Consider the following 27,050-nt stretch of genomic DNA (forward strand, 5'->3'; position numbering starts at 1 on the left):
AAAAGTTCTGAGTCCTAAATGAAGAAGTCATGATTTGACAAAATTTACAACCAACAGAAACTACATGGCACTACATTTTGAAACCAGTGTTCTGCTGTTACCTTGGGCCGTTTCTTGGAGGACTTGCGGACCTGTGCAGCAATCTCCTCCTCCTCTCTGAGCAGGTCCTTGTATGATCTCCTCTTCTCTCTCTGACTGCGACCAGCCACAAGGCCCACTTCCCCTTCCATCCCTACCTCTGAGAAAGAGGGAGTTGTAATGCACACTGGGAACTTCAGGCATTGCATGACAATTGGAATGATGATGATGACTTTTAATAACTAAATTATTGACAGATTTCTTCAAAAGGACATAAGAGGTACTAGAGGAAAGAACTGGCACAAATTACCAACTACTCCTTTCTTCTTGATGTCCTCAAAAGCCATGATCTCTCTTTTCTCCTCAACAGGCTTGCGCGTCTCGCTGTGTCACTAACAATAGCAAGATATTAGAACACAGTCATAAGGATATGGAGGAAACATCAGCCACTGACTCAACCAACATAACAGACAAGCAACTTGTGACTTGGAGCAGTTTTACTGCAAAATACAGGATATTTGCATTTCACTGTGAATGGAAGGATGTAAAAAAAATAAGAGACAGACAACAATAAAGAAATATCTTAACACCAAATTGATCAAACTGAATAAGCCCCTTCAAAAAAGCAAGAAGTGCTTTGTTACAACTCGCCACCACATATGGTTGATAAGAGAGGACATTCAATTTCTGTAATTGATGTCTGTCCTTAAAGTTTGGATAACAGTATACACTGATAAATGGCATGCTTGAGCCTGTAGTAATAATAGATACATTGCAAAACTGAAGTGTGTTTAGGCATTTGAAGGATAAATTCCCGCCTACTTTCGAAAAAATACACAAACACACCCCCTTCCATTAGCTGAGAGTCCCTAACTCCCAACATTTGGAACCTCTTCTAACTCGTATTGCTGATTATGTGCTGGGTTATCCGGAAGGTACTGCAATAGCAGTCCGTGGCTTCTGGTGCAGCTAGGCCTATGTAAGTCTAAACGGACAAAGAAAGTAATATTCATGCATTTGGATCATAAATTCTGTATAGCATGCTGCGGTGAGAATATGTGAATTTTACTGTCGCAAAGAGAGAAGAAATGTACAATTATATGTAATTTTACTACCTCTCCGGATTCCCCAATTTACGCGGTTCCAGTCGCCATCTTTGATATCAGTCTACAACGATGCGTGTCGGCAGGGGGAGGGACTTGACTGTGATGTAGCGAATCAGAACAATGAAATCGTGTACGTTATTGTAGTGCACAATGTCAATTGGCTGGAAATTTACATTGCGTCTATTAATTTGAAGATATTGTAACCAATATGTAACAATTACTTTTCATGTATTAATTCTATGAATGGATAATGATAACTACATTAACTGACAATGCATATTGATGTTACACCGCCTTTTCTTATAAAACAGAGGCAACAAATATTTCCAAACATTTTATTAATCCATTAACTCAGATTGTTACAACCATTTACAACAACGACCATGATTCATTTTTTACAGTAAACATTCATGTACAACACATGCAAGGCAACAGAAAAAAGGCAGTGACACAAAGATGCTGAGAGGAAGACCAACACAACAGTCAAGGGTAATGAGTTAATAAAGATATTTTTTATTTACTTTATCACAGTAGTATGCCCATTACTCTGCCGTAAACAGAAGAATGTATCCACAAAGAGAGCCCCCTCTACCTATCCCCCAAATTCTGCTTCTGTAGACTGAGTGACGTGAAGCTGGCCAGCAAGTCGGTTACCTCATCAACCTGAAACAGAAGAGAAGCCATAATTGTCACCTATGAAGACTCATTCATTCTTGTAATAAGAATGATACCAATTGGTTGTGTTACCATTGGGTTCAATGCCAAAAATCAGGTGTGTGTGTGTGTGTGTGTGTGTGTGTGTGTGTGTGTGTGTGTGTGTGTGAGAGAGTGAGTGAGTTAAACACAAATGTGTCTTACCTGTTCTTTGGTGCGTGTGTGCTGCAGCTGTGTTGAGATATGATCCAGTCTCTCTCTGGCCTCACTCTGTCCCATCACATTCAGGTACTCCCTCAGCATCTGAATGATCTACAGAGCCATGGAGAGAGAGAATTTCAGACTGCACCAAATAAATGTTGGTATACTAATGTTTACATAGTGCTGTTGTAATAACCCCTTATTACCTGTGTGACCTCCCCTCTAAGAGTTTCTATACTCCTCGAGTCTCCTTCCTGCAGGATGTTGAGTTTGGAGCGTGCCAGGTGCAGGGGGGTCCTTCCTGCTCGGTCTAGGGCATCCACACGTGCTCCTGAACAGAACAACTAAATTAACAAGTTACCCTTAGCAGGTGTACAGTATGAATGTCCATGTGTGTTCATACAGTATGGCTTCTCACCTCCTCTCAGTAATGTGGTGATTACAGGAACGTGGTTGGTACAGGCCGCTGCAGAGACAGGTGCAGAAGTGGAAAGATTGTGGAAAATATATATTTTTCAGACATGGAAAAGTTAAATCAAAATAAAATTTTCATCTTTTACTTTTCTGCCATTGGGACCTAAAGTAGCAATGTTGTACACCCCTGAACTAAATGCTATACTTTCGGTGCCATGTGTTGTTCTTACCCAGATGGAGAGGGGTGTTCCCAAGGCCATCCCGCTGGTTAGGGTCAGCGCCGTAGCTCAGAAGAAGTTGCACTGGAAGGAAGGGGACAAGTTAATCATTTGTTCACAGTAATGCTGCTGTGATTATTATCAGTTCATAACAATGTCATTGCTGTTGAGTAATGAATCATGAGCCCCTTGCACTTCACACTTTGACTTACCGATGCTCTCGTTGCCATTACAGGAGGAGAAGTGGAGGGCTGTTCTTCCTTTGTCATCTGCTGCACAAGGGTCTATGTCTTCTAGAAGAAGCCTGCGCACTGGATTAAAAAAGAGACAGAAACGTTAAACACCTGAAAGGGATACCATATATTACTTAGTCTTGTTGAGTCTCACAATAGTTGATGTTCCAATAGTTCTCTTCAGTGACTACCTGTATCAATGTCATTGCCATTGGCAGCCTCTCGAAACCTCTTCAAGGCTAGAGAGAATGAACAAACAAGCCAAAGGTTAGGTAATCAGGTAGAATGCTAAACTCTGTGCTTTGAGTGTTGACATGCCTAAAACCGTGTGATGTATTAGGCTAGTATAATGCATACTGATGATACTTTTGTCAAAGTTCAGGAGCCATAGGTAGATGCCTTGCATGACATCCCAGTCCCTCTGCAACATTCAGACAGCTTTACACTATTCACACCTCATGATTGGGTGTGGAATTCACGGCCAACTCCCTCCATCAACACAATTTTTTCTCTCCAATTTTGAGTGTGGAATTTCTGTACCATAAATATCTTTTCCAATGGGCCCCACATTTCGCCGGGCTCTCCCTTGTCGCCTCGCTCTACACCCTGTCACCTTCCCGGGTTTGCTGCTCGCCACACCCGCCCCTGATCCAACTCGACTAGGTTCCCATAGCAAGTGGAGGTACCGAAGTTCTTGTTCAGCGGTCTGTCCCGTACGACTCAATCTCACGGTGCCCTTTCCAAAGCCAGTTATCCCAAATCCCTCAGCAGCACCTCCATCCATCCTCTCATCATTTATCTTTAGTTCACCCTCTTTCTCCGCTTCTTTTGGTCCAGTCTCCACCGTGTATTCACCCTCCGAGCTTGAACGTTCATCGTCAGAAGCTGTTGCAACAATTGGACTCCACCCGTCCATGTTCACCGACTCATGTGGAAATTTATTTTGGTGTTTCTCTCTTCAAAATGAACCTCGTTCGCAAGCCAGTACTAGGAGCTACCAAAAGAGTCATTTATGTTGATGAACTGACTTGCAACTTTGAATACGTCGTTTATTTACTCCGTTGACATCGCTGGCTCTAGAACATCAATACAGAAATGATTCTACGCATATTTACCATTGTGGCTCATATGTTCATGCTTTGAATTCAAGATCCGTCCCTGTGACAAGAACCAAAATGTCTCCTGTTTCATAATTTCAATTATCACGAGAACAAGCAGTAAAAGGCGGTCCTATTGTAAAGTGAAACGTTGACAATGACTTTTACCAATCAGAGACTACGTTGTTCGTTCTCTCATAACAAAGCACCCACCCCCGTGCAAAAGAAGCAAATGAGCAAGCAGGACAGGCGGGATGTGTGCTGCAGTATTCAATATCGGGTTAGTTCTATGTGAGTTTTTGGGACCATAACCTTAACCCTCGTCGTCCCAAGGATCCCGGATAGCAAGGAACATTGAATATCTTTCATCAAATTTGATATTATGAATAAAATCATGGATGCTGTTACACTCAAGAAATCTTGAAAACAGATACAATTTAGAGTGAAGAAATTCTAGAAATATTATTTGCCCATAACCGTGTATGCTGTATAATACTTCAAAAACATGGAAACATCTGAGCATTATGTTCTCTCTCTTTAATGTCTTACATCTGTTGCAACAGAAAATAAAGTTATCAGATAAATAACAGTAGTAGGCCTACACAAAAAGTATAAAAAAATAATAATGCATAATTCATAGATCACAATGTAATTAAAACCCAACATCACCTATACTGTTGTACACACATTCAAATCTAAAGTTCCATCATATAAAACATGCCACAATTTAGTGTAATATATAAATATGATTTAAGGAATAAAATGGGATAAGCAGTCAACTCTCAGGAGGAATCAGGATGGTTGTTCAACCAAAATATTTTGAATATATAGTCAAAGTTTGGACACACCTACTCATTCAAGGGTTTTTCTTTATTTTTACTATTTTCTACATTGTACAATAATAGTGAAGACATGAAAACTATGAAATAACACATATGGAGTCATGTAGTAACCAAAAAAGTGCTACAAATATAAAAATAGATTTTAGATTCTTCAAAGTAGCCACCCTTTGCCTTGATGACAGCTTTGCACACTCTGGGCATTCTCTCAACCAGCTTCATGAGGTAGTCACCTGGAATGCTTTTCCAACCGTCTAGAAGGAGTTCCCAGATATGCTGAGCACTTGTTGGCTGCTTTTCCTTCATTCTCCTATCTAACTCATCCCAAACCATCTTAATTGGGTTGAGGTCGGCTGATTGTGGAGGCCAGGTCATCTTATGCTGCACTCCATCACTTTTCTTCTTGGTCAAATAGCCCTTACACAGCCTGGAGGTGTGTTTTTGGTCATTGTCCTGTTAAAAAACAAACGATAGTCCCACTAAGTGCAAATCAGATGGGATGGTGTATCGCTGCAGAATGCTGTGGTAGCCATGCTGGTTAAGTGTGCCTTGAATTCAAAATAAATCACTGAGTGTCACCAGCAAAGCACCCCCGCACCATCATACCTCCTCCTCCATGCTTCATGGTGGGAACCACACATGCAGAGATCATCCGTTCACCTACTCTGCGTCTCACAAAGACACGGCAGTTGGAACCAAAAATCTCCAATTTGGACTCATCAGACCAAAGGACAGATTTCCACCAGTCTAATGTCCATTGCTCGTGTTTCTTGGTCCAAGCAAGTCTCTTCTTCCTATTGGTGTCCTTTAGTAGTGGTTTCTGTGCAGCAATTCGACAATGGCCTGTTTCACACAGTCTACTCTGAAGAGTTGATGTCCAGATGTGTCTGTTACTTGAACTCTGTGAAGCATTTACTTGGGCTGCAATCTGAGGTGCAGTTAATTGCCGATTTCTGAGGATGGTAAATCTAATTAACTTATCCTCTGCAGCAGAGGTAACTCTGGGTCTTCCTTCCCTGTGGTGGTCCTCATGAGAGCCAGTTTCATCATAGCTCTTGGTTTTTGCGACTGCACTTCAAGAAACTTTCAAAGTTCTTGATATGTTCCATATTGACTGACCTTCATGTCTTAAAGTAACGATGGACTGTAATTTGCTTATTTGACCTGTTCTTGCCATAATATGGACTTGGTCTTTTACCAAATAGGGCTATCTTCTATACCAACCATACCTTGTCACAACACAACTGATTGGCTCAAATGCATTAAGCAAAGAAATCCCACAAATTAACTTTTAACAAGGCACACCTGTTAATTGAAATGCATTCCAGGTGACTACCCCATGAAGCTGGCTGAGAGAATGCCAAGTGTGTGCAAAGCTGTCATCAAGGCAAGAATCTGAAATATAAAATATATTTTGATTTGTTTAACAAATGTTTGGTTACTACATGATCCCATGTGTTATTTCATAGTTTTGATGTCTTCCCTATTATTGTACAATTTAGAAAATAGTAAAAAATTAAGAAAAACCCTGGAATGAGTAGGTGTGTCCAAACTTTTGACTGGTACTGGACATACAAACTGAGTGTACAAAACATTAAGAACACCTGCTCTTTCCATGACACACTTATTGGTGTCACTTGTTAAACCCACTTTAATCAGTGTAGATGAAGGGGAGGAGACAGGTTAAAGAAGGATTTTTAAGCATTGAGACATGGATTGTGTTCCATTCAGAGGATGAATGGGCAAGACAAAAGATTTAAGTGCCTTTGAACGGGGTATGGTAGTAGGTACCAGGCGCACTGGTTTGTGTCAATAACTGCTGGGTTTTTCACACCCAACAGTTTCCTGTGTGTATCAAGAATGGTCAACCACCCAAAGGATATCTAGCCAACTTGACACAACTGTAGGAAGCATTGGAGTCAACATGGGCCAGCATCCCTGTGGAACGCTTTCAACACCTTATAGAGTCCATGCCCCGACAAATTGAGGCTGTTCTGAGGGCAAAAGAGGGAGTGGGAGTGGGAGGGGGAGTGAGGGGGGTGCAACTCAATATTAGGAAGGTGTTCTTAATGTTTTGTAGACTGTATATACTGTATATATTCATGGACATTATAATGGGAGGTAGAGAATGTCTTGGGACATCAAAACAGTCATAGGCTTAGTTTTGGGTTCCTTGGGTAAACAATCAGAAGTCAAGGTTTATTGCAGAGGACACTGAGGCTCCAGCTCGTGTAAGGTAATCAGGGAACGCTGGGTCTGTGTCTGGGGATGCAGAGTCCTGTCCTCCAAGCATTAGCCCAGCTTCATGGGCATGCTGCCACAGCTGACTATTCCTAACAACCCCATGCTTCCTCAGGTATCCCTGACGACAAAACAGGGGTGGCTTTCGATTGGTAAGGGAAAAGCGGAAGCATGACTCTGTGGGGAAAAGAAACAAGTTCAGTTTTACACATTGTAAAACAGTAATCAAGTAATAAAATGTCTCATTAACTGAGTGGGCAGAACTGTAATAAAACAGTAATAAAACAGTAATAACACAGATCCTGTATGAAAGTATGTGACAAGTGAACAAACAAATCATGTGTGATATAAAAAGATGAGTAGGACGTACTGTATATGGAAATATAAAGGACATATCCTAAGGGCATATCTACCCTAGTATAATAAGGTGTTGTAATGAGGGATCAGTTGAGGACATGCTCTACCTGCATAGAAGGCCCTGAGGTCAGTGTGGAGACAGTGTTCCAGGAAGCGCCGCAGTGGCTGGCTGTGGGAGATGGGCCCATCCCACTCAGTCAAGAAGTCCTCGATCATGTGATGCACTGCCTTGGGCCGTGGCAGTGGCCAGCCAACAGGACGGTGTCTCATGTCCCTCTCTGTTAAGGATGGCAGACAAATGAAAGAATAACATGTATTTGTTTTTACATACATGTGTAGGTTTGAGTGCTGACGTCATACCACAAAGATGCCTTGTACTATACACAGACATACTCTTCATTTCAATGTCATTACTTAACTTAGTCTTTAACACAACCATAAGGCCAAACTGTTTTGTACTCTTCATAAGGTTTTTAACATTCTCACACTCACCAGTGTCATAGTAGTATAGAACAGGGTGGAGGAAGTTGGACCTCTAAGCACGGGTCCACTCTGACTCTGCCCTGCCTGGGCCCAGTGAGTCTGTGCGGTTCAGCCCGTACTGTAGAACCAGAACCAGCAGCCCATGCTTGGAGAGCTGGTGGCCAGACAGAGAAGAGAACTGGGGCAGGGCCTGGAGGGGAAACTCCTCCAGATACTCACAGTGACAGCTGACATGAAAGGAGAAGATTATTCAAAGTTAAACTGGTTCACAAATGCATTAATTTAGGCTGCGTTTACACAGGCATCCCAATTCTGACCTTTTTTACACAAATTGGTATTTTTACCAATCACATCAGATCTTTTCACATCAGATCGTTTTCAGAGCTGCTCAGATTGGTCAAAATACAGATTAATAAAAAAAAAAATCTGAATTTGGCTGCCTGTGTAAACACAGCCTTAGTGAACATAAATCGGGATATCTATAGGCAATCAATCAATGTGAGATTGTAGAGAAAGGTAAATTACCATGAGGGACAATAATCATGAAGAAAAATGTGCACAGTGGTTCAGCACTACTTACCCTCTTAGTAAAATGATGTCTCCAAGTACCCCAAACATTTGGTATGGTCCGGAGGCCTCATTGACCCTCCTCAACAGCCAGGACTGCAGCTGACTGATTGACAGTTTGATTGCTAGCCAGGAGTTGCTATGGTAATGCAGCTCAAGGACTCTATGTACAGCACGCACTAGGGTGGAACACATAACAAAGTTACAACAATAATAGTAAAAAAACAAACACATTTTGTCTATAAAAACATTATTTTATAGACAAATTTGTAATTTCAAAGTTTCCCCCCCTTTACAGGCAGTTACTAACTATAGAGAAGTCAGATTTACTCTGGTCTACGTTGTAATACCAGCAGTTTGAATGGTTACCTGTGTATCGGAAGCCATGGATGAACCCCCCTGCAGAAGAGCGATAGTCTCTTGAGTGGGCAGCCGTCCCCAGAACAAAAAGGTCTGGGGTTCCCCGCCCCTCGTATCAGGCTGTCACCCCTGGCAACCGCCCCCTGGCACCCTCACTGCTTGGTGGGCGGGCCGAGCTGGAGAGATTAACGGCATCATTAGGACAGACTGACATTATCTGACTGAAACAGCACAGCTTTTCCAATGAAAATGATAAAATAGAAAATCCACCACTTCCATAGAAAACAATAACTTTAACAGAACTCTTTACGCATTATGCAAAGATATGCCACTGTAAAATGATCATTTACATACCCATCAAAGATGCTGAAGTTGAACCGGAACCCCAGGCAGCGGATCACACGATCATATGGCTGGCGGAGAGAAAAGTTGTCGTTGTGGTACACAGGTAGGTTTGTCGCTGTGACCTTTGAACTGTTCTTCCCATCCGAACTGTCCAGTATCTCAGCTAGAGTAAGGAACAACTTGCCACGCTTTTCCTGCCCACTGGATCTGCACTTCTGGTTTCTGCCTGAGCGCTTCTTTTCATCCTCTCCATTTCTGATGATAGCAATGTCCTCAAGGCCTCCCTCCACCAGCCCATCAAGGGACTTTAGCTGGTACGTGTCTAGCAGCTCATTGTTCACAGCTCTGTGGAAGAGAGGAAATAGGTCACTTTGATATGAACAGATTATGCTAAGGGTATAGCAACATATTCCGATCTAAAACACTGCTGCAGGAGTACTAAATCAGTGAAACAAAAGAAAGAACAATTGGTAGGAGGCCAATATGGTGGTCAAAACCTGATGATGCCTCTCAGTACCTGAGGTCTCCGACTGAGTGTGTCTGCCAGGCTAGGCGGACCGGGCTCGGGCTGTAGAGATGGATCCGGCTGGCCCGACCCAGGATGCTCTGAGCTGTTTCAAATGCTGAGTTCCCCTTACCCAGGATCAGCACGGCCTGGTCCTTATACTCCTCTGGGTCAACAAGGGATGGACTCATAGCCCTCCACCAGATCTGAGCCCTCAAACTGAACCTTCTTAGGATCCCACAGTCCTGTGGACACCAGGAGGACTCTGTGGGTAAGAGAGACAGAGAGAGAGAGAATCATCTCTTTAATGGTATGCACAGTGGAGAATTGTTCCATATTTCCAACCTTTTACATTAGATATGTGTATAGATATAACACAGTACCTGCATGTATAGTCCAGTCCACGCTGGTCAGTCAGTATGTATCCCCTGCCTCTAGGTGATTCAGACTCTGAGGCCCTGATCTTCCCGATGTCCACCCCATACTGGACCAGCCCCAGCTCCTTCACATACATGGAGAGGTAGCGGGGAATGAGTCTGCGTCTGGGTAGAGCTCCCGGCTGACTCGCTGAAGCAGCAGGTCGGGCCTGTCACTCAGGAGGGAGTTCCAATCGTGAAGAAGGTTGAACTCGCGGTTCCGCCTTCCTGTGTAGATCTTGTTGATGCTGATGAGTTTCCTGTGTCGAGGGTATCTTTAAAGGGAGAAAAAAAAACATCCATGACATACAACACATGTTCATGTACATGGTGTAGGTCAAGACATATTTTTATGAGCAGGGCAATAGAGAAAGTTGCATCATTGTTTCACTGTCACAAAATACTTTGCTGAGTTGGAAAATTGATTCAGCAAGTGCAATACCCGATATATTCCACACCCATTACTACAGAGCCACTCACATATTGAAGAAGCTCCTTGGCCCTGAGTTCCTCTCCAAGATGATGTAATCTCTCTGACTCTTGGAGAGAAAGTGACCCATCTGAAGGCCCGCTGCCGGGCTCCAAGCACACAGTAGTCATGGTGACGGGTGCTGTTGTGACTGTGGTAGTCATCAGGAAAACATTGGACCAGGGCGACCAGGAGGGCTAGTAGAAGAAGGATGGGGGAATCCATGACCTATGAATGAGTAAAAGGTAATGAAGGCATTTATTGGTGGGAGAGTGGGTTTAGTGAAGGTCATTGCAATACCTTGGTGACAATAATCAACGGCAAATGTACGTTTTGAAAGCTGCAATCTGAAAATATCCACTGACAAGCAGCAACCATATTATTGCCAAAGTTATGCAACTCTTTTCAATGGCTTTACCAACATAAGATGGTCAATTGAAATGACATATCAGATAGCATTGTTCAAATGAGTGGAAGAACAGAGAAAGAACGACAATAGCGGGCCTTCATGGGGTGTATCCCCGTGCTCGCCTTGAAACTCTGTCCTGACATCATAACTCGAGATGAGGAGATGCAGCTGCACTAGACCGCTGGTTGAGAAGCGCTCCACGAGCACAAAATACACAGCATATCTATTAAAGTAGGATGTTTTACCTTTCACTGCAGTGGTTCCGTCTCATCTAATCCCATATCATTTTGCATTTGGTCTGTAAATAAAACTCTCCAACAACCTATAGTCTGAATTTCATAACAGAGCTACATCCCTTGACAGGACACTCCAGCATACCTCAGTATTCTGACCAATAAACGCTGCTCTATTCTGGCCAATAAGAGCTTGTGTGTAAAATAGAGGGCGTGATAATACTTAAAGCGATGTAGTAGAAGTGTTCCATACTTTTAATACAAAAGTATCATGTAGCCAAAGTCACACATTTGACCTTCTTTATTATAGTGTTATAAACTTTGTAATGTAGCAATTTTTGAGATTTTGAGATAATTGTAGTAGTTTGATAATGTTTTGGTGAAAGACATACTAATCATTATAAAATGTTAATTAAGTGAAACATAGCATGCATATTATTATATTATCATAAACACAATTAACTATTCATAAAATTCTCATGCCTAGAAATTGCTCTTATTTTTGCCTTCTGCAACTGCAACATACGTTTATGTCGAGTCATGGTATCCCCCTTCTCTATTTTGTTGAAACCTGTTGAATCAGGTTATCTATAGATTGGTAATAGATCAATAGATGGATAATAGACAAATGTAAGGTAAATCATATGAATTGAATGTTGAGGACAAGAGTTTACAATGTATTCCCCTGAAATGAATTTTGACTTGCAGTTAGTCATTTGTGGCTGAAACTTTGTACCAACACAAAGTTCAACAAACACAATGGGAGAGATTAAATTTGATGAATTTAACCATTGAGTCCTGCCTGCAGTTAAGTCAGCATATTGAATCACTCTTGTTATTCTGATTCATCTTCAGAAAACTAAAAGGTACATACACTGAGAGCACAAAACATTAGAAACATGACATTCCAGGTGAAAGCTATGATCGCTTATTGATATTACCTGTAAAAATCCACTTCAATCGGTGTAGATGAAGGGGAGGAGACAGGTTAAAGAAGGATTTTCAAGCCTTGAGACAATTGAGACATAGATTGTTTATGTACCATTCAGAGGGGGAATGCGCAAGACAAAAGTTTTAAGTGCCTTTGAACGGGGTATGGTAGTAGGTGCCAGGCGCACCAGTTTGAGTGTGTCAAGAACTGCAACACTGCTGGGTTTTTCACACTCAACAGTTTCCTGTGTGTATCAAGAAGGGTCCTCCACCCAAAGCACATCCAGCCAACTTGACACAACTGTGGAAAGCATTGGAATCAACATGGGCCGGCATCCCTGTGGAACGCTTTCAACACCTTGTAGAATTGAGGCTGTTCTGAGGGCAAAAGGGGGTGCAACTCAATGTTAGGAAGGTGTTCGTAATGTTTTGTACACTCAGTGTTTATAACTTTGTTCTCACCTGTAGTCAACATACTCTCCCTCAATAGCAGAAGGAACACACTCACTTCCTGTGGTTCATGTGACTCTGTGTTTAATGATTTCTACCATTCCATCAGCTCACTCATGCTCTCCCCTCACTGGTAAATCTGCTCTGTCATGTTAAGCTTCAGCATAAGGGAAATGAGACAACACTCTCACTTCCCATTTGATTTAGCTGAGAAACATCGGGAGAGAAGGCAAGGGAGTCAAATATAAAGACAGGGACACAGGTCAAAGAGGACACAGCAATTCTAAACTCGTTTGAGGAGGCAGCTTTCGTTTACCAGCTGTATAACAAGACATCAACAAGGAAATACCAAACAGGTAAATGATCAACTCTTTCACTGACTTGTTTCTTAATAAACTGTAACAGTTGGTCACATTTGGGTAATAATGTTATAACCACCATATAAAACATTCTGGATTACAGACATGGAGACAGTCAACTCAGCACGGAAAGATGATATGCAGAACCCTGGCAGGTACAGTCATTTTGTAATGAATGGTCGATATGTTGACTAGATTATTGTATTTCAGACCAGGTCAGGGCTGATATATGGCAAAGTAAAGGTATTGAACATACAGAACACAATTACTAACTGCAAACTCTGTGCTCACATTTACTGTACTCGGGTAAATCAGGATGTCCTCCTAATGTTCTCCATCTCTCCTCAGTGATTTGTCAGAACAGATAAAAGCAGCGACTAAAGAGATCCATGTCAGGGCAGAAAACACCCAACTGATGCTGAGCTATCAGAAGGGACAGATAACTCTTCCGCAGTACAAGGTGAGAAAAGCCAATCTGAGAGTTAATTAAAAACCACATGCCAAAATAATTTCCAGTGGTTTTCATAATATGAACTACCTAGAATGCCCTTTGTTTAACTTTCTACATAGTCATGGAAAATGAGCACTCACTGTGTACTAAGTATTAATCTGTAACCCCTCTTTTCCATGGCAGCTTCTTCTGTGTTCCCTCTACGAGATCTACAAAGCACTGGAAGAGGAGATGGACAGAAATGCTTCCCACCCAGGTGTCGCACCGATATACTTCCCCCAGGAACTGGCCCGACTGGAGACACTAGAGAGAGATCTGGAACACTTCTTTGGACAGGAGTGGCGAAAGAGAGTCATCATTCCTGCTGCAACACACAGATATACACAGAGACTTCGCAAGGTACAGGCTATAGATATACCAACATGCAGGGTAGGCACACTATCTTAATTGTGTACCTGCTTAGTAATAACAATTTATTTGTCTCCCTCTCCAGATTGGTGAAGGCAATCCTAAATTGCTAGTGGCCCACGCCTACACCCGTTACCTAGGTGACCTGTCAGGAGGACAAATTTTGGGGAAGATTACCCAGAAGTCAATTGGGTTAAGCAGCGGAGAGGGACTGTCGTTTTTCTCCTTCCCCGGAGTGTCAAGCCCTAACCGCTTCAAGCAGCTGTACAGGAGCAGAATGAACAGCATCGAGCTGACCAAGGAGGAGAGGGAGGGGGTGCTGGAGGAGGCTATCATGGCCTTCGAACTCAACATCCAGGTGAGTGAAAGGGAAGAGGGAGGAAGGGTGGAAGCAAACTGGGTAAGAATATAGGTTATGGGAACTAATACAGTAACGAAAGGTCACTATGAAAAGTTATACAGCTGTACCATTGAGAGCATCTTGACTGGCTGCATCACTGCTTGGCATGGCAAGCATGGCGCTACAGAAGTTGGTGCGGACAGCCCAGTACGTCACTGAGACCGAGTTCCCTGCCATTCAGGACCTCTATATCAGGCAGTGTGAAAGGAGGGCCAGGAAAATCGTTAGACTCCAGCCACCCAAGTCCTATACCGTTCTCTCTGCTTCAACAGACACAAACACTCACTCCATAATTTGCTCACTTACAAATAATATGCACATACATTTATACTGACTCTACACACACGCACTCACATACAATCATCAATTACACTGCTGCTACTCTGTTTATCATATATACCTACACATGTCTAGCAATATCACTCCAGTATCCATGCACATTTGAAATATGGTTCTGGAACTGACTGATCCTGTATATAGTATGCTTCTCGTGTTCTTATTTCTTTTTCTCGTGTTTTTGTTCTTTTTAGTATTATATTCTTATTGATTACTGCATTGTTGGGTTTACAAGAAAGACATTTCACTGTACTTGTGCATGTGACATTAAAACTAGCTAAACATAACTGTGCAGAGGAAGTGAAACTGGGAAGGTCTAGTGAACGATGAAGTGTGAACTTCTTATTGTGTACGTCTTGTTCAATGAAGACATCCGGTCTTATTTCTCGTACAGGTCTTCAATGATCTACAGAAAATGTTGAGTGTCACAGAGGAAGCCTATGGTAAGTACAAGCTCATATGCTGATTGGAAATGTGATCTTTCACCCGCCTTGTGTTAAAAAGGGATTATTTTGCTTTTGCAGGGGACCAAGAAAAGGCCAAGACGCCAGCTATCATCCCCTCTTTGTCCATCGTGCAGTTGTCACTGGGTATTTGTGTTGCTTTAGCAACAGTCGGGATGGGTATCTATGTATTCTAAAGCCTTGAAATAAGTCCTTAAATAATGCTTATGTAGTTGGCAGAATCACTTCACTAATCATGACCACCTAAGGGTGTGTGCACTTACAGCACTTTGTCATGACTGTACTTTTTTAAATGCTTAAGGCAATCTTACAACGAAAATTGACATGCTGTATTAATTGCAATTCTGTGTACATAGTATGTTTCATTAAAGATTATGCACACCATTTCAACATAAGAAATGTCTAAATAAAGAAGTTTGCTTTTTATTTTCAATACCTTACACAATTAATGATTAGGGCATTCTCATATCACTTTTCTTACCCCAAACAATTCAACAATACAGTTCATCCAAATTGCCTCCATAACATCATTTGTTTAGACTAAAAAGAATAGACACCAAAATACTTATGAGAGCAATAGAACAGCAAATAACTGTTGGCTGAACTTGGCAAAGCAACACATGAAAAGGTAGACATCAGTGGCTCTGTAGGCGGACCACGGTCTAGCATGGAGACGTATCGACGTGACTTCATGAAGATGTCCACTGGCTTGTGAGGAAGAGTGAATTGAGGAGACGCCTGTCCCTTCTACTATTTACAAAGCCCATCGTGACTTAATCTTTGTGCGTATGCATCTTTTTGAGAGACTACTTGACTCTGTAGAGCACCTTCCTCTGCATGCGGTGCTGCAGCTCTCCCCTCCTCATCATCAGGTGAAGGACCTTGTAGATGGCCTGCTCTGGATACTTCTGTATATGGGAGAGGGTAGAGAGATTCCGGTCAGTGGACAGGTAAACAGGCTACAGGGCAACATGTAGGCCAACTGAGGACAGCACTGAATCATATAGACAAAGGGCCAAACGTTCCAATGCCCAAAGTACTTTCATGTAATTGATCAAGTGGTCCCGTCTCTGTTCAACACAGTATATGTTCAAAGTAGACTAGTGTAACTGACCTGCTTGGTGAAGTCCTGGACGATGCTGTGCTCGGACACCTGGGAGCCAATGGCAAAGCGTCTCTTCAGCTGCTTCTCAACACGGGAAATCATCTCCTGGTCCTCCTGAGTGGTGAAGCCCTCCACACCAGAGAGGCTGCCGGACAGCGCAGCGTCCAGTGTGGACACCTGGAAGAGCCGCAAGGCCTCGTCCACCTCCTCCTCTCCAGCCACGGCCTGCAGCTTCATCTTGGCCAAGGACTCAGAGATACGCACCACCGCCTCCAGCTGCCTGCAGGGGACCACGGAGAACCAAGCGTTATGACACTGCAGATGGACGGTATCCTGACTGGTAATGATGTTGGCAGGTGAAGTATCATATAGGTACCTGACAGTGATGGGGATGGAGGCTCTCCTGTCGCTCTCCCTCTCATGTTCCCTCGCTCCACTCCTCATCACCACGTATCTGTTCTTTAGCTTTTCAGCTGCCGCCGCAGAGAGACGTGGGCCGCATTTCCTGTCAGGGCACATTTGACCGTTACAAACCAAATCCCTCAATGTGTACATACTAGTGTGTAGTATTGTTTCTCTGCAAGTAGAGTGTATGAACTCAATCTAAACAGAATCTAACATACACAGAATAAATCTGCAGAAATAAAGGATTTCTCAAGACTCACGTTCTGGCATAGGCAATGTACTTCTTCAGAGTGGCCAGTGTGATCTCTCCCTCCACACCCTCAGTCTGAGTATGAGCACTGAGATGGACGTTCATCACGTGGCGGGCCAGAGTCTGACAGAGAAAAGATGGTCAATAGTGTTAACACTGCGCTAGCCTGGGCCGTGTTCAGTATCCCTGTGCATAAACCTTCCCCACACACACACACACAAACTAAAGTGTGTTACATTTACATTTTAGTCATTTAGCAGACGCTCTTATCCAGAGCGACTTACAGTAGTGAATGCATACATTTCATACATTTTCTCTCCGTACTGGTCCCCCGTGGGAATCGAACCCACAACCCTGGCGTTGCAAACACCATGCTCTACCAACTGAGCCACACGGTGTTCCCTCACCATGTCTCTCTGATGGTCGTGGATGTCCTTGATGATAAATATCATGTCAAAACGGGACAAGATGGTAGGCATGAAGTCGATGTTGTCCTCTCCCTTGGTGTCGTCCCAACGGCCAAACACAGAGTTAGCAGCGGCCAGCACCGAGCAGCGGGAGTTGAGGGTGGTGGTGATGCCAGCCTTGGCAATGGAGATGGTCTGTTGCTCCATGGCTTCATGGATGGCTACTCGGTCATCCTCTCTCATCTGAGAGGAAGGAGAGTCACAGTTAAGAGTCTGCAAACAAGCTAGTCAGGTATTCAGAAATTGATGTACTTCGGTCCATGTTTCCTTACCTTGTCAAACTCGTCGATGCACACCACCCCACCGTCTGCCAGCACCATGGCTCCTCCCTCCATGATGAAGCCACGGGTGACGGGGTCCCTCAGGACAGAGGCCGTCAGACCAGCAGCACTGCTGCCTTTACCTGAGGTATACACCTGACAGAGAGAGAGGGAAGATACGGGTTAGCGCTTTCGATAGGGGTCACTAGCATGCTGATAAATTAATTGTCAGCAAATTAAACTTCTGGAATCCATCTTTGTAATTCCGGTTTAAATCTATGTTGAGGGAGTGTCATGATTGCTCTGAAATATATATATTTTTCAATTAATCTTGGAATATACACACACACATATATATATATATTCATTCATCAAGCCCATCCTTACCCCAATGGGAGAGCACCTCTCCACAAACTTGAGCAGCTGAGACTTAGCAGTACCAGGGTCTCCCAGCATTAGCAAGTTGATGTCTCCTCTACGGGTCAGCCCGTCAGGCAGCCTGAGACAGGAAAGGTCATTATACATACACACTGGAGAGAAATGTACGCACATCAAAAATCTATTAGAATTCTACATGCCATTTCCAATGGTTATGACTCACCTCTTCCTGGAGCCGCCGAACAGCAGACAGGCAATGGCCTTTTTCAGGTCATCACTGCCGTAGATGGAAGGAGCGAGGGAACGGGCGAGGGAGCCGTAGACGTCGGGGGAGGAGGCCAACGCTCTCAGCTCCTCCTCTTCCTGAGGGGAGACTGACCCTGTGGCCCCGCGACCTGAGAGACAAAGATGGCATTATATCTAACACTATCCCACATAGGACATCACGTTGGATAAGTAATCTAACCTCTAGTAGCCTTATGGTGCCTACCTGCTCCCTCTGTGTCCTGCTGAATGCCCACCACACGGAGGTAGGAGGAGCGGATGCCCACGCCTGCACTTTTATCTCTGCCCTTGCCCTTAGCTTGGGCCACCTTCTTGATGGAGTAGATCCCCATGATGGTCACTCTGTTCCCAGGGACCACACGGTCACACAGGTACCTGAGGGGAGGCAGAACATGAGCTGTAATGTGGTATGTACTCATCGGTCTCACTTTGCACTCTGTATTTTGGGCATGTGTTAATTGTACTTAATTGGGAATATTGAGGCACACAGATGATGCAGTGTGTGTTACCTATCACAGTACAGCTGCAGGTGGCGAGGCATCTCTCCGTGTGGCACAGCATCTGGAGACTCCTGCAGACGGAGGGTCTGGAAGTCCACACAGACACAACGGTCTGGAATGATGAAGTAGGGATCTATAGGACACCTCACCCTGCCTGCCTGCTCACTGAGAGAGACATGTTTAAGAATGAAATCACACATGATGATAAAGCAGATGATTTCACACACGATGACTTACTGCATTTTTTCATGCACTGGAGTATACACCAACACTCAACTCAAGAGGGTTGCACTCACGTGTTGCACTTTCGGGGAAGAGCGTAGCCCTGCAGGCCTGGGGGCAGGGAGATGTTACTGATGACAGAGCGACAGCCACGACACTGCAAACACACCCTGGTGGCCTTGGCCCTCACAGCCGTGGCAGAGATGACGATCCCAGGGACCTTCACCAGCCTGGACACCTGCTCCGACTACCAGAGAGAAAGAGATGGAGAGTTCAGAGTCATGGCATGTTAAATGGATGGGAAATTGAGGGACATCTTTCACGCCACCTTCTACATGAACCAACTGAAAGGTGAAAGGCCCAGCATTGCATCCTCAGAGACCTACCTTGAGGTTGCGGATGGAGGCAGGATGGGCATCACTCTTCAGCATGACCTGGATTTCCTGCACTGTCTCCTCCCCCAGGGGCCTGGGACGGGTCACCTCGTCAGCCACCTCCTGGGCAGCCTCCTCCAGCTGTCAATCATAATGTCAGGGCTCAGTTTAAAGGGATCATTTTCAGATATAATTATTTGCCAAATAGAATATAAGATCAGTATGATACGATCAGCAACAGAAAATATAGGAATCCATCTAATCCATGAATAATTCAGCCTGCAATTGCCCCAATTAAAACTCCTCAAATTATTTGTCTGTTATTAGTCTATTCAATCGTCTCACCAGCGGCAGGTTCTCAGACGGCAGCTTGTACAGGCAGTCTGACAGGTCCTCATCAAAGCTGGCCAGGTCTTCCATCTCCACCTCCACCCAGTACTCCCCCAGGGTGTAGTGTCTCTTAAGGTCATCTCTACACAGCAGAACAGGTCAACAATACAACATGAACAATAAGATATAGAAAATAGCTAAAAACAGAATGCGAATATAATCATAGGGCAAACAAAAACGACCTACAAACTCAATCACAGGACCTTGAAGAGTCAAACTTTATTCCTTCAAGAACATTGTGGTGATCAGTGGTAGTTAGTTAGCTAACGTTACAGTAACTGGCTAACTGGCTAGCTAGCTAACCTAACGTTGGGCATTTGTGGAACATCACACCAACCGGCGGTAGCCATCGACAATGACTTCGTGGCACTTCATACAATCTCGATCTTACCTGTATTTATAGGTGAAACCGGTGCGATCGGTCCCAACTCTGAACTGCCGAAGAAATTCACGGAATCGTTTCTTGATCTGGCTCCGTTTCACTCCGCCTTCATCCCCGGGTCCATCTCCACCGCCGAAGCTGTCACTGTAATAAACTCCAGGGTCGTCGAAACCAGACATAATGCACCGATTATATCTACAAAGTGCTGAAAAATATGTTTGCGTGCGCAAAGTGCAATAATCCTAAAAGCAAGTTTTTGGTGATAGACGCCAATGATCTTCTGTGGACAATAAATTCCACGCGGAGTCTTTCGCGGCAAATAAATATCGTCACTTTCCCGCGAGGTCGAACGGTGACGCTTTGCCATTGGGAGATATGATCGACGAGTGATAATGATTGGCTGAATACTTTTCAGGAGGCGTGTCCCGCTTGTAGAAGGGTGGGACTTGCAAGAGTTTGTGGCGGGAAAAGAACAGGGATAAAAAAATATATATGACCAAGCCAGGGACATTACATTGTGGTGGCGTTACAACAAACTGAAATAACACTGTTCGTTGTGTTTACTGTTGATGCAAGCACACGTTTATTGCTCTAAATAAAAACAAGACTTTAAAATATATTTTAGCTTACCCAGTACTACAACCATATCTAGCTAGCTCCATTGGAAAATACCAACGTTTTGTTAAAAGTATTTTATTTCATTCAAATGCAACACAAATAGCATTGACCACAATTGAGCTTCATCTGTAATACATTACCCTGTATGTAACAAATTATCTTTGTTGCACTGTCATTCATAGGCCTGTGTAACCTGTAACCACAGTCCAAACTCTGTAAGCTGCTTGTCTTTTTAACTTGCTTATTGGCAGCAAAATGATCTGCAAGTTCTTCTATTTAAGACACAACTCCATGCTTCCTGCCTGTCTGTATGAAAGCATCCACAGCGCGGTCAATGTCCTGGTCAGTGTGGGCCGCTGAAATCTGGACCCGGATTCTGGCTTTGCCCTTTGGTACTACTGGGTAGGAGAACCCGATCACATACACTCCTGTGGGAGACAGAATAATGGGTACTTGTATTAGATAGACATAACACTGAAGACTACGGTTCTTCAAGAAAGGTCAGATTGGAGCCCTGATTCAAATGAATATTTTTTCCAGCCCTAGTATTCAAGCAGTGTAGTTTGCAGCTAATAAACTATTAGGTCTATGATTGTTGTCAGCTCCCATTTTGTGAGACAAAATTGTTGAATAGAAAATATCAATGAGTGTATCACTGTCTCCCTCTACAGGTTGATGTGTGTCCATTCATTTGTAATTCCACAGAAATATTTTTGATCAAGCTTTTCAAAAATAGTTCAATTCTATAAAATGAGTGGACAAAAAATCCATAGAGTATTTCAAACCAATATACAGATTGTGTTGTAATGTTTGATCATGCTTGAAATGTGCTTGTGCTCCATTCATATTCAGCCTGAACTGCAGTCTCACCTAGTTTCAGCATGTCATCAGCCATCAGAGAGGCTAGTCTGGCATCCCCCAGCATCACAGGACAGATAGGGTGGTCAGAGCCTGAGATGGTGAACCCAGCATCGGTCATTTTGTTTCTGAACCTACGAGAGAGGGAGAGAATAATGATATTACAGAAATGGCACCTGTTCCTTATACAGTATCATGCCTTCAACTTTCATTGTTGCTAACTGGGTTCTCTCGGAAACATGTAGTGCTCTTGAAACTGTAAACATGTGTGGAAGGACACCAGTGGAGGCTGCTGAGCAGAGGACAGCTCATAATAATGTCTGGAACGGAGCAAATGGAATGGTTGATACCATTCCACTCCAGCCATTACCACGAGCGCATCCTCCCCAATTAAATGTGCCAGCAACCTCATGTGAAGGACACAGTCCAGATAAGAGATGAAACAAGCAAAAAAGTGTTGAATGCAGAATAAACACAGATCTTGTCACTTTTTCAGCACAAGAGACTAGTCAATCTCAAGGTCATTCAATTGCTCTTTTCAAACATGTCCCATTCAGGATTTTGCTCATACGCATTTTTCACAAAGACCAACACAAAAAGGCTTATCTGTTTTTGTCCGTGGTCCTATGTTAACCGTTCCATAAGCTTAGATGGTGTCTACCACATTCACAAAAACAGAGGCCCCAGTCCCTTCCCCAATTCCCACCTCATGGTTTTGTCCCCGACACTCTGAGCAATCTCATTGGAAGTGAGGAGCAGCTCGACAGCCCGGGTAGCGCAGCCCACGACAGGAGGGGGTAGGGAGTTGGAGAAGAGGTACGGACGAGAGCGCTGCCTCAGCAGGTCAATCAGAGGTTTAGGACCCACTGTGTACCCACCTGAGAGAAAACAGATAGAAAACCCATATCCACCTTATACAGTGTATTCAGAAAGTATTCAGATCCCTTGACTTTTTACACATTTTGTTTCGTTACAGCCCCCCCCCCCCAAAAAAAATCTGAAATATAAAATTTACATAAGTATTCAGACCCTTCACTCAGTACTCTGTTGAAGCTTATTTGGCAGCGAGTACAGCATTGAGTCTTCTTGGGTATGACGCTACAAGCTTGGCATACCTGTGTTTGGGGAGTTTCTCCCATTCTTCTCTGCAGATGCTCTCAAGCTCTGTCAGGTTGGATGGGGAGTGTCGCTGCACAGCTATTTTCAGGTCTCTCCAGAGATGTTCAATCGAGTTCAAGTCCGGGCTCTGGCTGGGCCACTCAAGGACAATTAGAGACTTGTCCCAAAGCCACTTCTGCGTTGTCTTGGCTGTGTGCTTGGGTCGTTATCCAGTCAGAGGTCCTGAGCGCTCTGGAGCAGGTTTTCATCAAGGATCTCACTGTACTTTGCTCCGTTTACCTTTCCCTCGATCCTGACAAGTCTCCCAGTCTCTGCCGCTGAAAAACATCCCCACAGCATGATGCTGCCACCACCATGCTTCATCGTAGGGATGGTGGCAGGTTTCCTCCAGACGTGACATTTGGCATTCACGCTAAAGAGTTCAATCTTGGTGTCATCAGACCAGAGAATCTTGTTTCTCATGGTCTGAGAGTCTTTAGGTGCCTTTTGGCAAACTCCATGAGGGCTGTCATGCGCCTTTTACTGAGGAGTGGCTTCCGTCTGGCCACTCTACCATACAGACCTGATTGGTGGAGTGCTGCAGAGATGGTTGTCCTTCTGGAAGGTTCTCCCATCTCCACAGAGGAACTCCGGAGCTCTGTCAGAGTGACCATCAGGTTCTTGGTCACCTCCCTGACCAAGGTCCTTCTCCCCTGATTGCTCAGTTTGGCCAGGAGACCAGCTCTAGGAAGAGTCTTGATGGTTCTAAACATTTTCTATTTAAGAATGATGGAGGCCATGGAGTTCTTGGAGACCTTCAATGCTGCAGACATTTTTTGGTAGCCTTCCCCAGATCTGTGCCTCAACACAATCCTGTCTCGAGCTCTACGGACAATTCCTTCGACCGCATGGCTTAGTTTTTGCTCTGACAATCAATGTCAACTGTGGGACCTTATATAGACAGGTGCGTGCCTTTCCAAATCATGTCCAATCAAATTAATTTACTACAGTATTTATAAAAAAAAACTATTTTAGAATAAGGCTGTAACACAACAAAATGTGGAAAAAGTCAAGGGGTCTGAATACTTTCCAAATACCCTGTGTCAATGTATATTTTCAAGTTAGTTTTGTCATCCATTTATGGAGTTCAATTACACAGCCTACATTGTCAATAGTGACATTTCATGAGAATTGAGAACATACAGTACCGTTATGCAACTCCATATATGAGTCAAAACAGAGGGAAACCTACCAGCTGCACCTCCCAGTGCTTTTCCCAAAGTAGAGTTGACAATGTGAACCCTGTCCATCACTCCCAGGAGCTCATCTGTGCCTCTGCAAACAAAATGTAATAACACTATTGGTCGACATAATTGGCTACGAAACCATCATCCTTTTTAGTTTTCCTAGGCATAATTACATCATTAAAGTTCTATCATAATTTCTCCATCTGTCCTTTTTTCTCTCCACCCGGACCGTCACTCACCTGCCTCGTGGGCCCATGAAGCCTGTAGCATGGCATTCGTCAATGAAGACCATGGCTCCATACTGCTCTGCCAGGTCACAGATCCCCTTCAATGGAGCCATGTCACCATCCATGGAGAACACACCATCCGTGACAACGAGGCGTAGACGAGATGACTGAGGAGGACAGGGAGCCATGATGACCAGTGACGCAAACACAGCCCATTAACACTAAAACCAATTCAGCAACCTTTATTTACCCATCACTATGGTTTCAAGCTTCATGGATTTCAAGAGGATTCTGCATAATAAGCTTCATGGATTTCAAGAGGATTCTGCATAATAAGCTTCATGGATTTCAATAGGATTCTGCATAATAAGCTTAATGGATTTCAATAGGATTCAGCATAATAAGCTTCATGGATTTCAAGAGGATTCTGCATAATAAGCTTCATGGATTTCAAGAGGATTCTGCATAATAAGCTTCATGGATTTCAATAGGATTCAGCATAATAAGCTTCATGGATTTCAAGAGGATTCTGCATAATAAGCTTCATGAAAAGTGGAGCCCTTAATTAAAAAAGATACTATGCAATCATATTCTAAGAAATATGTGTAATGGCTGAAGGTAGTGCAGGTATTAGGATGGGGAGGACAGGGTTTAGAAATCCTCTAGCTGGAAGATGGACAGCAGATGATGCCTGTCTTACTCCTTACCCTGCTGTCATTATCCCACATAATCACCTCAAGGAGATTATTATTTCAATGTGTGTATAGAACTCTCTTTACCTGGGACTCTTTCAGCTGGGTCTCCAAGTCATTCAGGTCCATGTGTTTGTATCTGAACCTCTTGGCCCGACACAATCTGATCCCATCAATAATAGAGGCATGATTCAGCTCATCAGAAAGAACTGCATCGTCAGGGCCCAACAGAACCTGATGTAGAAAAACAGTGCATTACTACTTTAGGCATGTTTAATACAGTGGCACAGAAACGGTAAAGACAGACCATGCAACAGAATGTATAAAACAGTTAATCACATGTTAATGTATTCAAGAATCACAAACCTCAAATAGCCCTGCGTTGGCGTCAAAACAGCTGGCATATAGGATGCAGTCCTCACGCTCATGGAACTGAGCTAGCTTCTGCTCCAGATCTTTGTGAATGTCCTGTGGATCATATGGTAATACGAGAATGAGAGGAGACACAACCACAGAGTAATGTGAACTCACACAGAACCACTTGAGCAAGCAGTCTTTAGGTTACCTGTGTGCCACAGATGAATCTCACTGAGCTCAGCCCAGCACCATACTTCTTCAAGGCCTCTATCCCTGCCTCCACTACCTGGGGATGGCTGGAGAGGCCCAGATAGTTGTTTGCGCAGAAATTCAATATGTCTGTATGGGGAGAGAGAGAAACAATAGGTAAGCATATATAAGCCAGTTCTCCAGAGGACATGCACCCCATAACAATACTGACCCAACTGCCAGAGAAAGCTTGATTTACCAGTAACAATTACCACAGTGACCTTGCATGACTGCTGGAGGGAGTATGAGTGAGGGATTTCTAACCATTGTGTACTTACTGGCAAATACAGTAGAGTGCCAGCTGTACACGAGAGGACGTGCAGTCAATAAGCCATTCATAAATCAGCACTAGGGGTCAGTCTTTCTCTGGTACACAAAAATGAACAGTAACAATTTAGTAGTTACATTGGTGGCAGAAATATGGGTTTAGCAACACCAGCAGCCACCACAAATCCCGATAACACTAAGCACACGTATAACTTCCAGTTGCCAAGTAGGGCAAGTCTCGGTCATGTAGCTAGCTACCCCAACACCACCAGGCTGAGATTAATTTCCGCGAAGTTCAGATGGGGGCGAATAAGACTAAGCTAGTAGGTAAACTTGCTAGTTAACTTAGCTTGCTACAACTCTTAGCTGTATGCAACAAATTCGACCTGGTTAGACAACGTGGGTAGGCTAGACTTAAATTCCACGGTGCCAACTTTTGCCATGTTTTTCATGTCACTTGAGGACAGCAATACATAGGTAGGCAAATCCATATAATTGAAAGTTGGTGAGCTGACCCCTAACTATAACGTCAGGCTACTCACCGCCACGACTGCCATCCACGTTGATATGAGGACCCTGCTTGGACGTGATTACTCTTTCTCCTTTCCACGTTCCACCAGTTCGGATCGTTTCAAGTTCATGCTCCAGCACGGATCTAGCCTCCGCGATAGCTGCACAGCCCCGGTTGGAGGTGGTAGTTGAGGGTCTCAAAATATCTCTTATTGGCGCACTAAGATAACGGACAGCTGTTCGAAGAGGCATGGTGAATTTCTGTCAAAATCTTTCCAAGCAGTTAACGGTTGTGACTAGATAGGATAACAACGTAAGGCGTGGCCAAAAATAATGTAAGTGACGTCAGAGTGATATGTAACGCACGTGGGCGTATCATGGAGCACCAATCAGAAGCGATGGGAGGATAGAGGTGCTTTCTGAATCTAACCAAGTCTCAAAACATATAGCCAAAGACAGTACAGTAGGAAGATAGTTTATCCTGTCCCCGATCACACTTGTAGGCGACGTTTGCTGGCTAAGCTCATGCGTAGAAACACGTTATCGGGTCTTAGTGGTCGTCTGGCGCCTAACTACGCATGTGCAGGCAGTCAAATCAAAGGCACTCCTTCGATGTAAAATCGTTTTTGACGAAAATAAAAGCGTTTCAGTTTGTCACTTTCACGAGGTTGGAGTAATAACATGTTAAACTACTTAAGACATTGGCTCGAATCAAGGTTGTACCTTCAGATTTCGAGAAAATGTTTTACTTCTCAAAACCCAAATCCCGGCCAGGAAGTCTCGCGATGTTGCCCTTCTGGGTTTAGAAACTCCGTGGTATAGCCACACTCTGGGCGAGTTCGTTTCACATGGCCAGTTGTCCGATAAGCGGGGTTCGCACATTTAA

At 43.8% G+C, this 27,050-nt stretch overlaps 5 protein-coding genes and 1 pseudogene across 7 annotated transcripts in view; 1 reads left to right on the forward strand and 5 right to left on the reverse strand.

Annotated features, from left to right (window-relative positions):
* LOC115201657 (HMG box-containing protein 4) overlaps positions 1 to 1,285 on the reverse strand; it is a 6,536-nt gene extending 5,251 nt beyond the window's left edge. Inside the window, exons 1-4 of the mRNA XM_029765465.1 lie at positions 1,194 to 1,285; positions 389 to 470; positions 102 to 238; positions 1 to 14 (exon numbers count right to left, since the gene is read on the reverse strand). The exon at positions 1 to 14 is cut by the window's left edge and continues 62 nt beyond it. Of these exons, the coding sequence (XP_029621325.1) occupies positions 1 to 14; positions 102 to 238; positions 389 to 425 (188 nt within the window). The 5' untranslated portion in view covers positions 426 to 470; positions 1,194 to 1,285. The remainder of the gene's footprint in view (positions 15 to 101; positions 239 to 388; positions 471 to 1,193) is intronic.
* A 220-nt stretch (positions 1,286 to 1,505) lies between these two features.
* On the reverse strand, positions 1,506 to 4,084 carry ankrd54 (ankyrin repeat domain 54). Of its 3 annotated transcripts, none has more exons than XR_003879786.1 (8): positions 3,445 to 4,084; positions 3,096 to 3,143; positions 2,884 to 2,982; positions 2,684 to 2,755; positions 2,458 to 2,505; positions 2,246 to 2,383; positions 2,043 to 2,150; positions 1,506 to 1,847 (listed from the first exon to the last, which is right to left on the reverse strand). XR_003879786.1 is itself a non-coding variant. In XM_029765479.1 (8 exons), exons 1-8 carry the CDS (start codon positions 3,818 to 3,820, stop codon positions 1,773 to 1,775), a joined length of 951 nt encoding a protein of 316 aa, XP_029621339.1. In that variant the 5' UTR covers positions 3,821 to 4,083; the 3' UTR covers positions 1,506 to 1,772. The 3 variants fall into 3 exon arrangements, 2 of the variants coding, with proteins under 2 accessions (XP_029621339.1, XP_029621352.1); XM_029765479.1 differs by having other exon boundaries at positions 2,246 to 2,370; positions 3,445 to 4,083; XM_029765492.1 differs by having other exon boundaries at positions 2,246 to 2,370; positions 4,020 to 4,076.
* A 2,832-nt stretch (positions 4,085 to 6,916) lies between these two features.
* LOC115195288 (FAD-dependent oxidoreductase domain-containing protein 2-like) lies at positions 6,917 to 10,715 on the reverse strand (annotated as a pseudogene).
* Positions 10,716 to 12,727: 2,012 nt separating this feature from the next.
* LOC115201694 (heme oxygenase) lies at positions 12,728 to 15,426 on the forward strand. The gene is made up of 7 exons (XM_029765525.1): positions 12,728 to 12,961; positions 13,068 to 13,119; positions 13,313 to 13,424; positions 13,599 to 13,814; positions 13,909 to 14,181; positions 14,954 to 15,002; positions 15,084 to 15,426. Exons 2-7 carry the CDS (start codon positions 13,070 to 13,072, stop codon positions 15,197 to 15,199), a joined length of 816 nt encoding a protein of 271 aa, XP_029621385.1. The 5' UTR covers positions 12,728 to 12,961; positions 13,068 to 13,069; the 3' UTR covers positions 15,200 to 15,426.
* Positions 15,427 to 15,428: 2 nt separating this feature from the next.
* Positions 15,429 to 20,384, reverse strand: LOC115201677 (DNA replication licensing factor mcm5). Its single transcript, XM_029765502.1, has 14 exons — positions 20,051 to 20,384; positions 19,615 to 19,741; positions 19,282 to 19,410; positions 18,970 to 19,142; positions 18,683 to 18,838; positions 18,379 to 18,548; positions 18,112 to 18,283; positions 17,898 to 18,009; positions 17,523 to 17,666; positions 17,191 to 17,433; positions 16,794 to 16,906; positions 16,505 to 16,633; positions 16,138 to 16,408; positions 15,429 to 15,931 (listed from the first exon to the last, which is right to left on the reverse strand). Exons 1-14 carry the CDS (start codon positions 20,218 to 20,220, stop codon positions 15,830 to 15,832), a joined length of 2,211 nt encoding a protein of 736 aa, XP_029621362.1. The 5' UTR covers positions 20,221 to 20,384; the 3' UTR covers positions 15,429 to 15,829.
* Positions 20,385 to 20,595: 211 nt separating this feature from the next.
* gcat (glycine C-acetyltransferase) lies at positions 20,596 to 26,508 on the reverse strand. Its single transcript, XM_029765513.1, has 9 exons — positions 26,197 to 26,508; positions 25,347 to 25,477; positions 25,148 to 25,249; positions 24,869 to 25,015; positions 24,102 to 24,256; positions 23,868 to 23,950; positions 22,224 to 22,395; positions 21,530 to 21,651; positions 20,596 to 21,087 (listed from the first exon to the last, which is right to left on the reverse strand). The coding sequence occupies exons 1-9, from the start codon at positions 26,414 to 26,416 to the stop codon at positions 20,936 to 20,938; spliced, it is 1,284 nt and encodes a 427-aa protein (XP_029621373.1). The 5' UTR covers positions 26,417 to 26,508; the 3' UTR covers positions 20,596 to 20,935.
* Between the last annotated feature and the right edge of the window lie 542 nt (positions 26,509 to 27,050).

The sequence above is a fragment of the Salmo trutta genome, chromosome 1, assembly GCF_901001165.1.
Source record: "Salmo trutta chromosome 1, fSalTru1.1, whole genome shotgun sequence".
Classification (NCBI taxonomy): Eukaryota; Metazoa; Chordata; class Actinopteri; order Salmoniformes; family Salmonidae; genus Salmo; species Salmo trutta.